Genomic DNA, 13299 nt, shown 5'->3' with positions numbered 1-13299 from the left:
AGTGGTAGTAGAAGGAAAATATTCTGCCTGGAAGTCTGTGGTAAGTAGTGTTCCACAGGGCTCTGTCCTTGGGCCTCTACTGTTTGTAATTTTTATTAATGACTTGGATGAGGGGATTGAAGGATGGGTCAGCAAGTTTGCAGATGACACAAAGGTTGGAGGTGTCATTGACAGCATAGAGGGCTGTCGTAGGCTGCAGCGAGACATTGACAGGATGTGGAGATGGGCTGAGAGGTGGCAGACGGAGTTCAACCTGGATAAATGTGAGGTGATGCATTTTGGAAGGTCGAATTTGAAAGCTGAGTACAGGATTAAGGATAGGATTCTTGGCAGTGTGGAGGAACAGAGGGATCTTGGTGTGCAGGTACATAAATCCCTTAAAATGGCCACCCAACTGGACAGAGTTGTTAAGAAAGCATATAGTGTTTTGGCTTTCATTAACAGGTCGTGAGATCTTGTTGCAGCTCTATAAAACTTTGGTTAGACCGCACTTGGAATACTGTGTCCAGTTCTGGTCGCCCTATTATAAGAAAGATGTGGATGCTTTGGAGAGGGTTCAGAGGAGGTTTACCAGGATGCTGCCTGGACTGGAGGGCTTATCTTATGAAGAGAGGTTGACTGAGCTCGGACTTTTTTCATTGGAGAAAAGGAGGAGGAGAGGGGACCTAATTGAGGTATACAAGATAATGAGAGGCATAGATAGAGTCGATAGCCAGAGACTATTTCCCAGGGCAGAAATGACAAACACGATGGGTCATAGTTTTAAGCTGGTTGGAGGAAAGTATAGAGGGGATGTCAGAGTTGGGTTCTTTACACAGAAAGTTGTGAGAACATGGAATGCGTTGCCAGCAGCAGTTATGGAGGCAGGGTCATTGGGGACATTTAAGAGACTCCTGGACATGCATATGGTCACAGAAATTTGAGGGTGCATACATGAGGATCAGTGGTCGGCACAACATCGTGGGCTGAAGGGCCTATTCTATGCTGTACTGTTCTACGTTCTATGTTCTATAAAGCAAGTTGTGCAGTGGCAGGAAGTTTTGATAACATTGACCCATTGATTATTCGCTTAAGACTTTGAAATTTGAAGATATCCATTTTTTAAAAATGCCCTCATGAAATTTCTGTTTCATTTTGAGCAATTACCATCTTTGTTCATCAAAATATTTCAATTGAAGTCTGCTATTCTAACTGCCCTACCAGAAACTATTGTAACATAATTTGGCCCACTCAAGAACGAGTATAATGTCTCAATTAATCACACAGTAAATAAACTGGTCTAGATATTCATAAACTTGTGGACATGCGAGCTTCGAGTCGGAAGTGAAAATACGTCCTGCTTGGACCTAACCACTGAGCCATTGTGCCATCCCATCAGCTTCTTTTTCATAAGATGTTATAGGATAATCTCAAATACTGCTCTTAATAGTCATCTTTCTTGCTCTCCTTTATGAATCAGCACTTTCCCACTGTAAATAAATGAACTCAGATAGGTATAGTAAGAAACTGTAATTATCTTGGTGTATAACATTATTCAACTTGCTGCTTTTCTTATCTTCCTTGTGTCATGACTTGAAAGTCTACTCTGTTTATTTGTATTAAGAGAGAAATGGTTGGGCATAGCAGGTTCAGCCACATGTGTGGAGAGAGAAACAGAGTTCACAGTGTTTCAGGCTTTCATAAGAATTGCGAAGCATGAGAAAAGCTTTTGAGGAGAATGAAATGGAAAGGGTGTGGAAATAAAAAGGGAAGGTCTGGGATAAGATGGAAGAAACGACAAAATAATTAAGTGGCATAGTTAAAGAGAATGCTAATGGAGCAGGAATATTTGGCAAAGTAATGAACAACTGCCATCCAAATTCAAAGTTAAGACCAAAAATGCAAAGAAAATGAGACAAAGTGGTGTGGTGTGAGTAGAGATTATGATCTGAAAGCATTAAACTCCATGCTGAATCAGAAGCTGCAAGTTGTAAAATGAAAGAAGAGGTATTGTTCCTCCAGCTCGCGTTGAGCTTCTTTGGAATGCTGCAGCAGGCCAACGGCATAGAGGCAGACAGCATGGAAACAAACCCTTCGATCCAACTTGTCCATGCCAACCAAATTTTCCAAATTAAACTAGTATCACTTGTCTATGTTTGGCCCATGTCCGTCTGAATCTTTCCTATTCATGTACCTGTTCAAATCTCTTTTGAATGTTATAACTGCACCTGCATCCACTACTTCCTCTGGCAGTTCAGTCCATATATGAGCACCTCATGTATGAAAAGTGTTCTCCTCACATGCCCTTTAAACCTTTCTCCTCTCATCTTGAAAATATGTCCCCACTGTAGGGATAAGAGTTTTGCTATTCATTTTACCTATATCCCTCATGATTTTATAAATCTTTGTAATCCTCTCTGAACTGCCTCGAAAACGCTTGCACCCCTCTTAAATGAAGTGACCAATCCCACCCTAGTCTCACCAGTGCATTGCATAGAGGATACAGAGCATTCCTACTTTTGTATTCAAATCCCGTCACGATAAATGATAACGTTATATTAGCTTTCCTAAAGACTTGTAGGACCTGCATGATTCCTTTTGAATTAATGCTGGGAATAATGTGTGCAGTTCTAGCACTGCAGGAAGGGTGGGATTGCACTGTATGGGACGCAGAGGAGATTTACCAGGATGGAGCATTTCCGCGACAAAATAGACTGGATAAACTCGGGTCGTTTCCTGGGGGGAGAGATTGGGGAAGAGGGGGAACCTGATAGCGGTGTATAAGATTATGAGGAAAGATTGAACAGGGTGAGCTTTTATCTGCGAAAGTTTAGAAAAAGAAGAGGTGACTTGATTGAAACAGAAAATCTTCAAGGGTGTTAATAAGGTGGGGGTGGGGAGGATGTTTCTTCTTGTGGGAGAATCTAGAGCAAGTGATCACGGTTTAAAAATAAGGGGTTGTCCATTCAAACAAAGTCTTTTTTTCCAAAGGTTCGTAAGTGATACCAAATGCCTTCTCCACTATCCTATCTACCTGCGACACTTGCTTTCAAGGAGTTATGAACCTGCACTCCAGGGTCTCTTTGTTCAGCACCTTACCATTAAGTGTATGAGATTAGATTCCCTCCAGTATGGAAACTGCCTTTCAGCCCAACAAATCCACACCAACCCTCCGCAGAGTAACCCACCCAGACACATTTCCCTCTGACTATGGGCAATTTAGCATAGCAAATTCACCTGACCTGCACATCTTTGGACTGGGGGAGGAAACCCATGCAGACACTGGGAGAATGTGCAAACTTGTCACAGACAGTCACCCGAGGTTGGAATCGAACCCAGGTTGCTGGCGCTGTGAGGCATCGGTGCTAACCACCGAGCCACCGTGCTGACCTAAAAAGTCCTGCTAAGATTTGCTTTCCCAAAATGCAGCACCTCTGATCCCGAAAAGATGGTGGAAGCTGACTTCTTGAGTATTTTTAAGCCAAAGTACGTAGATTCTTGTTAAATAAGGGAGTGAAAGGTTATCCAGGGAGTTGGGAATATAGATTTGAGGTCACAATCAGATCCTTTATGATCTTATTGAAGGGCAGAGCAGGATCGAGGGGCTGACCAGCTGAAGCCTACTCCTGATTCATATATTTGTAAAAATCATGATGCAAATTTATGTGTTCCTTGGTGCAGTGCCAGAAGTGAAAGTACACAGTAAGATTCATGCAAGTGCGATAGAGACCAGATAATGTTTTTGTCAATGTTGTGTTGTACTATGATTTAATATCATAAGGCTGCTAATTCTGGTATTTTTAGTGCCACAAGCTATTCACTGTCCTGATCGCTGTGATTATTGTTGCATTTTACTTGCTCCATTTATTTCCAGGCCTCAAAAATGGTTCATTTTGGTCCAAAAGCACAAGAGATTTTTTCTTTCTTTTGCAGTCGGAAGGCAAAGATCACGCAGGTATTAGTGACACGATGTATGAAGTGGTGTCCTTGCAAAAGCAGTCTGAGAGAGATGGAACTGCTCCTGCTGCAACCGGCTTTATGCTGTACCATGGGAGGCAAGCCAGTGTGACCCTCTCCCCCCAGGATGATAAGGATGATGAAGGTACGTGACAAGGTTTAGAAAAACACACTGTTCCTGAACAGAACTCCAGTCAAACTCGTTTATTTCAACAAAATCATTACACAAGCCATTAAACAGCGGATACGCATTCACGTGCTATATTTTCATGTGGATGCTGCTGGAGACTATTGAAAGTTAGAAATCCCTGCCCTTTCACTCAGAATTTAACCTGTAAATAAAAATGCAGCTTTCATTCTAGATATCATATTGTCTTCGAGCAGTGTTGACTAATACTTTAGCCATGAACTATACGTGGATAACTGTGTCTCTAATCTTTAAATATAAGAATAAGTACCAGATGTAATGTTTGATTGCATGATCTCTACATTTGCATGATATGTGCTTGTGAAATTAATGCTTGTGCGTATGTTGGCAGTATAATGGGAGGAAAAGCACAGGGTTTGTTTCCTTCACTTGTTGTGATTGCTTTACGTCTTTGGTTACTGACTTGCACTAGATGTTTGTTAAATTACTCTAGCTGGCCGGTTGACCAAGTTGAGGTGTTTTTTTTTAACGTTGAATGAGAGCTATGAGCGCTGTTGATCAGAAAGGTGTCAGGGATTGCTTTATGGAATCACCATTTATTGGAATGGGTATCCAGTGGTGGTTCACTGCAAGCTGCTCCCATGACAGTACAGGCCAGGTTAAAAAAAAGCCAAACTATCTGTACCCATAGCAGAAAGGTCAGGTTGTTGCAGGAGCAACAGTGTTGCACAGTCCCATGTTGTTGTAATAAATATTCCACCACCTTTTTAATCTTTCTTCATGGCCATCTGAAAGAAGACTTCAAACGTGTTCCACTTCAAATGTCGACTGAAAAGAGCCCTTAACTGGGCCGGGCAAATGATCTCCTCCTTTCCCAGCTTTCAGCATTTCAATAATTTTGAAATTGATCTTTGCTCCCTAAATCATTCTTGCACTTGGTTCTACTCCAAGAACAATACAGTAATAACTAATACAGTGCTGTTCAATTGATGGAAAGATTTAATCTGGGAATTATTTTTATCTTCATTGGTCTAATCAATGTAGGCACTCATGGTGATCAGTTCAGTGAATCACACTCCAGTTTAGAAACCCTGAGTAAACTCCTGTACAGTTTTTGTTGTCCCTTTATCCAGATGATTATAGTAACTGAATTTCAATTAGCCTAATTAACTCAGGAGATTGTGCTGATGTTTTTGGTGTATCACACTCCACATCAGAAAGATTGGTAGGCTCCACCAAAAAACATGCTTCATAAAGAATAAAATTAAAATTATATGAAAAAAAGAGCCTGAGACGACTTCTGATGTCTGAGCCATCATTTCTTGTTCAGCCATGATGACTAATAGATTATCTGCTCGTTATCATATTGTGTCTGTGGGAGCTGGCTGTGTGCACCAGTTAATAACTGCATTGTTATAACAGTGGCTTCTTTTATAAAGCATGAAATGGCTGCAAAGCTTCTTCAGGGAACATCTTGAGATTACAGAGGTTGTTATAGAATTGCAAGATCTTTCTTTTCCTTCCTTTCATCCTTAATAATTCCTTTCAAAATACTTCTGATTGTAATGGGCAGCTTAATCTCTTGGTAATATCGTCAGGGCAAACCTTTTTGAAAGGATACCTCCATTGTGGACCAACTGAGATCGGTGTCCTCATGTGGGTCATTCAATAAAATGTCTTTTAGCTACACAAAGCACAAGTGAGAAAATATTACGACTTACATTTAATCAGTTTGACACTTGCATATGCTAAGGTGCACTTGAGTCACAGTGAGTGCAACAACCTTTCTGATCTTGGGACTTCTCGAGGTTCTTCCTAGTCTGTTATTTTTAACACGTTAATTAAGTAGTCATTCTGGTATGGAATTGGAATCCTCCGATGATACAGACATGATAAGCCCTCAGTGTGATGAGCAGATCCAAGCATATGAGCCGTTTCATTGTGCACAATCTTGTTACCTGTTCAATTATGCATTACCTTAGGTTTATCTTGATTAAAAATCCATCTGCCATTCCTGTGCCCATCTGCTAAATTAGTCCACATGAATATCAATTTAGTCTCCTTACCTGGTCACATTCTTTACAGCTCATTATAAAATCATTCCTCTGTGGAATTCTGCTGTTTCCTGTACCATAGGCAAGAGCTATTTTTATCGGGAATAATGAATCAGCATCTGAATATCATTGTTGGGAGAACCAAAGTTACTAGCGTGTTGGCAAATTGTACTTCAAAATAAAGTTATTGATTGCATAATACCATGCTGAAATCTTGTATTAGAACAATTTTCCTTTATGCAAACAAAACAGAATTTGACAGAGGAATGTCTTTTTTGCTGTAGGCTGCAACTTGTGGTAGGAAAAAGCGAGTTTTTGATATTAGTGATGTGAATAGTTTATGGGAATTGTGTCTTGTGAGTCTGGTCAATGCTCCATTGTTGAGGGATTTGCATTGAATTGTAGTATAAATTTAACAAATCCCAAGTTTATGGATGGCAGTCGGATTTGAGAGTGCGATAAAGAAGGATCAAGCTCTCTTGTCAAAAGGCAAGGTTAGGATTGGGGACTGATGCATACAAAATGGACTCAATAAGTTAAGGCCAGAGTTTTGCTTGAGACCAAGTCAAACTAACAGAACAAGGAAAAATAAGTTAGTGAAAAGTGGATTGAAAACTTTCTTCACACAGGTAAATAAATGATTGGAATGATCTATCAGAAGAGGAGGGAAATTATACATGTAAAAGAGGTTCCATTATGTAATTGAACAATAGGTTGGGTAACAGGGAGATACAATGGAATGAACTTTATAAGCAAAGGACTTGTAAAATTGTTAGTCTTTTCAGATGTTGTTGTAAAATCTCAGATAGTGCAAACCCCTCCACCACTTCTGGCTTCTCAAAAGGGCTCTTACAGTCAGCAGCGAACTCTGTTTTAAAATTACGTCACTATTTTAGGATAGAGATGAGGGGAACTTGTTTCTGTGTGATGTTGGAGCAGCCTGCTTCAGAAGGCAGTGCAGTAAAGGTAATATTTGTTTCTTTGGCTAGGGAATAGATGTGGATGTAGAATTTGAAAAATAAACAGATCAACCTTGAGCCTTTTGAATGGAGGTGCAGGCTCAATGGGCTGTCTAGCCTACTTCTGTTAATTTGTGCATATGCTGCAAATCAAGAAATGCAACATGCTTCCATAGCCTTTACAACATGCTGCAATTTCTTGTAAGTTACAGTCTACTACTTAACTCATGATGAGAATGAAAGCCAGTCTATTCTGAGATTTCTTGCTGGCTTTTTGGTTTTTTGATCACAAAAATCCCTGACTTAATCTCCAGAGCATAGTTGTTCAGCAAAGCAATTTACAAGCAAGAACAATTTTTCTTGCTATTATTACTCAGCCTCTTTCAATAGACTTGGGAAGTGCAATGCATATTCATTTACATGGAAATTCAAGTAGCAAGAACATGCTGACTCTGATCTGTCACTGCCGGAGTGGATGGAATGTACTCAGTACGCTGTAGCCACTGGTGCATATCTGCAATGTCACCAGCAGTTCTTCAAAAAGAGAATTATCTTTGGAACTTAGATCTTCCCACTCTCCACAACCTTGTGCCCTACCCCTGCCAGCTTGCAGTGCCGTTCTCTCACATTACTGTCGACAGACAGTGGACTTTCTCTTTTTGCAAACCAGTAACATTGGGAATTCCAACTACACTGGTAGCACATTCACATCAGCCATGGCAATCCAATTCTGCTTGAACCTCAACTCCAATTTATTATTTGAATGTTCATCTTTCATTTAAGACCTCCAATGTGATCGAGGAGGGAGTTCCAATTGCTATGGCCAACCTCCCAACTTAAGTATTTAAACACATGCATATGCTTGCTCTTTCCCAACTCTCATCAGCCCTTAAAAACAGTCACCTCTGTTTGCTAACCTGCATGAATGCCTGTTTTAGCAGTGCCTTGATTTAGAATTCTTAGTGTTCATATCTCCTCATGTCCTTTTTCTTTTCTGTAAACTGCATTGGCCTTACAACCTTAGGTTGTAAATCTCTTCCAGTCAAAACCAAGGAAATTATAATGTGGACAAAGCTAGTAGAAAAATTGAACACGTAGTTTGTTCACAAAAGGGTCCAATGAGAGGGAGGACTTGAAGGAAATCAAGTACCAGTAAGAAAATAATAGCATTACAACCACTATCATCAACTTTGGTGATTACTGTAGACCAGCAACTGAAGTGGACTGATCACACAAATACTTGGGTTACAAGAGCAGGTTAAAAGCTAGGAATTGTGCAACAAGTACCTCACCTCCTGATTCCCCAAAGCCTGTTTACCATCAACACAGCACAAGAGAGAAGCATGATGAAATTTTTTTCCACTTGCCTAGATGAATGCCACTCCAGCAATACTCAAAAAGCTGGACACTGTGCAGGATTATAACAGCCTATAAGGCTGGCCTTTATATCTGGAGGACTGGAGTGTAAGGATGCAGAAGTTATGCTGCACCTGTACAAAACCCTGGTTAGACCCCACTTGGAGTAAACAGAGCAGATCTGGGCACCACACCTTGGGAAAGGATATATTGGTCTTGGTGGGAATGCAACATAGATTTACAAGAAGGAACCTGATTATGAGAAGAGGTTATGTCAATTAGGTCAGTTTTCTCTAGAATTTAGAAGGTTAAAGAAGAATCTAATCAAGGTCTTTGAGATATTCACAGGGTAGATAAAGATAAAATATTTTCAGTGGCCGGGGATTCTAGAACTGGGGGCAGTGTCTGAGAATTAGGACCAGACCATTCAAGTGAGAGGTTAGGAAGCACGTGTACACAGAAAGGGTGGTAGGTGTTTAGAATCCTCCACACAAATGGCAGTGAATGCTGAATCAATTGTTAATTTTAAATCTGAGATAGATTTTCTTTTAAACAAAGGCATTCATGGAAATGGGCCACAAGCAGGTATATGGAAGGAGTTAGGCCATTGATCAGCCATGATCTCATTGAATGGTGGAACAGCCTTGAGGGCTGAATGGCCTACTCCTGTTCCTATATTCCTGTTCCATTCACCAGTCTCAGCATGAACTCCTTTTACTAATGTACAGTGACATCATCTGCAGGATGGACTATAGCACCTCACCAAGACTCCTTCAATAGCACTTCCCAAATCCGTTACCCTTGCCACCTTGAAAGACAAAGCACCTTGAAAGATGCACAGCAACACCAACTGCAAATTCCTCTCCAAACCATTCAACAACCTGATTTAGAAACAGATTGCTGAGACTTCAGTTTCAAAATCCTGCTTCTCCCTCTTTAACAGCATTGTGGATCTCCCTACACCACATGGACTGCAGTGGTTCTGAAAGTCACCTCACCACCACCTTCTCCAAGGCAATTATGGATGGTCAGTGTATGCTGGACGAGCCAGCGACACTCCCATCCCATGAACAACTAAAATTCTAAGCTTTCAACTGCCTAGTAGCTAGCAACTCTTTGTGTAAACTGAGATAGAGAGCCATGCATTTATGGGCAGCAAGCTAAGACTGTGGAGAAGATTGATTTGGTGAGTTATGTCATCATTTTGTTGTTGAGAATACTAGGCCTTAAAGCAAAGTATGAACATAATTCGTCTCTTGAAATGGTTGTGTCTGCTCTGTAAGTTTAACTGGCCAGGGGAGAAACCACTTAGAAACCCTGAAAGATTGTTTGAATCTCTAATCCACGACCTTGGGAAAAGTTAATGAATTTTTTAAAAGGGAGAGAAATTTGTTTGCATGAGCTATGGTGCAGTCTGGCCAAGTGAATCAAACTGATGAATTATCCATCAGAACCTCCAGTGTGGATGTTTTGGGTGGTAACATTTATGAATTGAGGAATTTGCTGAGATCTCATCCTGATGAGAGTGACAGGATAACCCACAGTAACTCAGCCACTGTAGTTCATTTAACATTCTCTTGCCATGATGACTGGAAATCATTTCCCACTGTTCCCTGAGTTGCCACAAATATGAAGATTTAATGAGACTACCAAAAATCTCAGTTTACCTCTGAACCGAAGAGGACGGCATGGTGGCTCAGTGGTTAGCACTGCTGCCTCACAGTACCAGGGGCCCAGGTTTGATTCCCACCTCAGGGCGACTATCTGGATGGAGTTTGTGCATTCCCTCAGTGTCTGCATGGGTTTCTCCCATGTACTCCGGTTTCCTCCCACAGTCACAAAGCTGTGTGGACGAGGTGGATTGGCCATGCTGAGTAGCACCTAGTGTTCAAGGATATGCAGGCTCGGTGGATTAGCCATGGGAAACGCAGGGCTACAGGGTTAGGGCGGAGGGTCTGAACGTGATACTCTTCAGTATCGGTATGGATGCATGGCCAGCTTCCACACTGTAGGGATTCTATGATTGCTATCGGAATAAAAGCAAACCTCAGCAGGTTCCTTCTGTAACAATTTATTGTAATACTCTTAACTTTAAGAACAGTAAGAGAACAGGATTTCTAATTTATGTAACTTACCCCTTTTAAAAATTCTCTCATGATCAATATAGTTCTGTTTCACTAGTCCAGAAGCAGTCCAGAATCTCAAAGTCCAGAAATGCAATCCTCAGTTCTTCCATGTTGTCTCATTGATATCTGCATAGCCATAATGAATTTATAGTTCAATGGTTGCTTGATTGGTCCCAAGGTCAGTCTTGTTATCCTTGGGATTTAGTTTTTGTTTGGTATCTCCAAATGTAGTTTTTCTGCTCTTCAAACAGGAATTGGAGGAAGCAACTTTGAGCAAGGGCAGAGAGATTAATGCAGCTCCTTGCTGGACGTCTCCTTGCTTCTCTCTTCATGCTTCACAGAGTCTATGATAAACTGCGGCTTGTCAAGTCAGAGGCTTGTTGTTTTGCTGAGCTCCCCTCAACCCATAACAAATGATTCCACTTTGTCTGTTCTTGATGTCGCCAAGAAAAGTGACATTGTTTCATGTGCACCAGCCAGCTTCCCTTGTTTTCCCAAAGTTGCAAACAATTCCTTGAACTTGGTGTCCTTTTAAAAGCAATGTCCATTTTTCTCATTTTTAGTCCATAGTCCAGAAGAGAAAAGATATGGCCTTTAATGCTCTAAGCAAATTAGGGATAGGAAAAGTGAACAGCAGCAGAAGTAGAAAAGGCTTTTGTGATGCTTATTGATTGCTACATCCGTGAATCTGTTAGATAATGTCTTTGAAAGAGAGGTTTTGGTGGAGTGTTAAAGTTAAGACTGTGTGTGTAGATTGAGAAATTCTGACAATTAAGTTAGAATGGGATACACATAAATGCTAAATGAGGTTTTTCTTTCTCAAGCCCATGCTATTTTACAGCTCTTGAATGCTCAGAAACCCCTAACTTTGTTTCAACAGGCATTCGTGTGCAATTCCTTTACTTTCTTGTCAACGTGAATTCCAGTGATTGCTGGCAATTACTGAAGTAGTCTGTCAAAAACAACTATTGAATACTCATTGGAATCTGACAGTCCTTATTTTCAGCTCAGTTGCGAAACTCCAGGAACAAATGTAAATACTTTGAGGCTCACACCGACCCTGATATAAAGAACATACTTTTTCTTTTGCAGTGGAAGCTTGTGATGGAAAACATGAGCCCTGTAATTGATACCATATGCCATTGGGATTGGAACATGTTTACCCACATCAGTTTTCCAACATATTTGGGATTGATGGAATATCGTTTTGAAAGTCTTTCTTCAGAGGCAATGGACAGGGTGGCAACCCAAAGTGATCCGGAGCATCCCATCTATTGAGTCTACAAGTAGACAAACTATCCCCATGACAGCGCATCCTGTCTATCACTTCCTGAAAGGCAAAATTCTCATCTCCGTGAATTCCTATTGAATTGCTGCATTTGACTCTGGCACGAGCAGAAGGTTTTTGGAGCGATGTCCTCTGTTACGTCATTCAACGTCAGAGGTTGTCCCGTTTGTGTGTCTTTCTCAAAGACTGAAAAGAAGGAAAGAACATCGGAACTGGTGTTAGCAGAATGCACACCTGCTGAAGATGGTTATTGTTTTGAATGTACTGCAACAGATTCAGTCAACGGCAGCAGCTTTACATTACTACCATGTGTCCTTGCATTGCTGAAATATTTGACGTATATCTCATGTTCAACTCCTCGTCCATCTGCCTACTCTAAAAGCAGAAACAGAAGTATTATTGCATTATATAACAAAAATAAATATCTTATTGAGCAAGTTAACAAGTGGTTCATTTATAATATGAGGTTCTCAGTACTTCAGTGGGATGTTTTGCACATGGCAACGTAATGCACAGGAACTGCACAGTTCCAAACCTTGATATCAAGTGTGGTTCAGATTTGATAGAAGCAATTTTGAAAACTCTCAAGCAATAATTTTCACATAGGTAAGCATATTCAAACTGCGGCAAGATTTTGCCAAAAGTAATGCCGTCTGTTTTTAGCCAGTTAGAATTGGAAAGTCCTACCTAAAATTTGAATTAGATACATATATTAAAGGAGAGTCTTTTGGTGCAGTGGTCATGTCCCAACCTCTGGGCCAGTTCAAGTCCCACCAACCTTGGAAATGTTGATTGGAAATAATTACTGTGCAAAGAACTTACAAACTTTATGGGCAGACTGGACAATTAAACCTGCCAGTGTTTTCATGGTGGTTGGATCATTGTGATTGGATATTTCTCACTTCTGTCCTCTCTCTTTCATTCCTTCTCCTTCCGCTCAATGTGCCATTTCTCCTCCCAGGCATCTGTCCTGCCCCATCTCTCAGCACACACCTATCCAGGAAATCCAACAGGCTGAAGGGAGGTGTGAAAGTCTGAATCCATCAGATCAATGCCTTTACAGTACTCATTGTAATGCAGGAGGTGCTGGAATTTCCCTCCATTCTGGCATCTCAATTAATCTTCAAATTTGTGATGAAATGGGGACAATGACACTGGGATAGTAATGAGATTTGGGATGATTCGTAGCTCAGGTTGAGGTTTTGGATGTAGGTTTGCTCGCTGAGCTGAAAGGTTCATTTCCAGACGTTTCGTTACCTTACTAGGTAACATCTTCAGTGGACCTTATTCGAAGCAATGCTGAAAATTCCTGCTTTCTATTTATATGTTTGGGTTTCTTTGGGTTGGTGAGGTCATTTCCTGTGGTGATGTTATTTCCTGTGGTGAAGTCACTTCGTATTCCTTTTCTCAGGGGATGGTAGATGGAGTCTAA

The 13299-nt window shown here is 40.8% G+C and overlaps 1 protein-coding gene across 1 annotated transcript in view; it reads left to right on the top strand.

The window, feature by feature from the left end:
• The window catches only part of LOC122554081 (rab GTPase-activating protein 1-like), a 338947-nt gene that overhangs the window by 152898 nt on the left and 172750 nt on the right, over positions 1-13299 (top strand). Inside the window, exon 11 of the mRNA XM_043698534.1 lies at positions 3913-4081. Coding sequence (XP_043554469.1) covers positions 3913-4081 — 169 coding nt within the window. The remainder of the gene's footprint in view (positions 1-3912; positions 4082-13299) is intronic.

The sequence above is a fragment of the Chiloscyllium plagiosum genome, chromosome 11, assembly GCF_004010195.1.
Source record: "Chiloscyllium plagiosum isolate BGI_BamShark_2017 chromosome 11, ASM401019v2, whole genome shotgun sequence".
Lineage (NCBI taxonomy): Eukaryota > Metazoa > Chordata > Chondrichthyes > Orectolobiformes > Hemiscylliidae > Chiloscyllium > Chiloscyllium plagiosum.
This window is presented reverse-complemented; position numbering and strand designations above follow the sequence as displayed.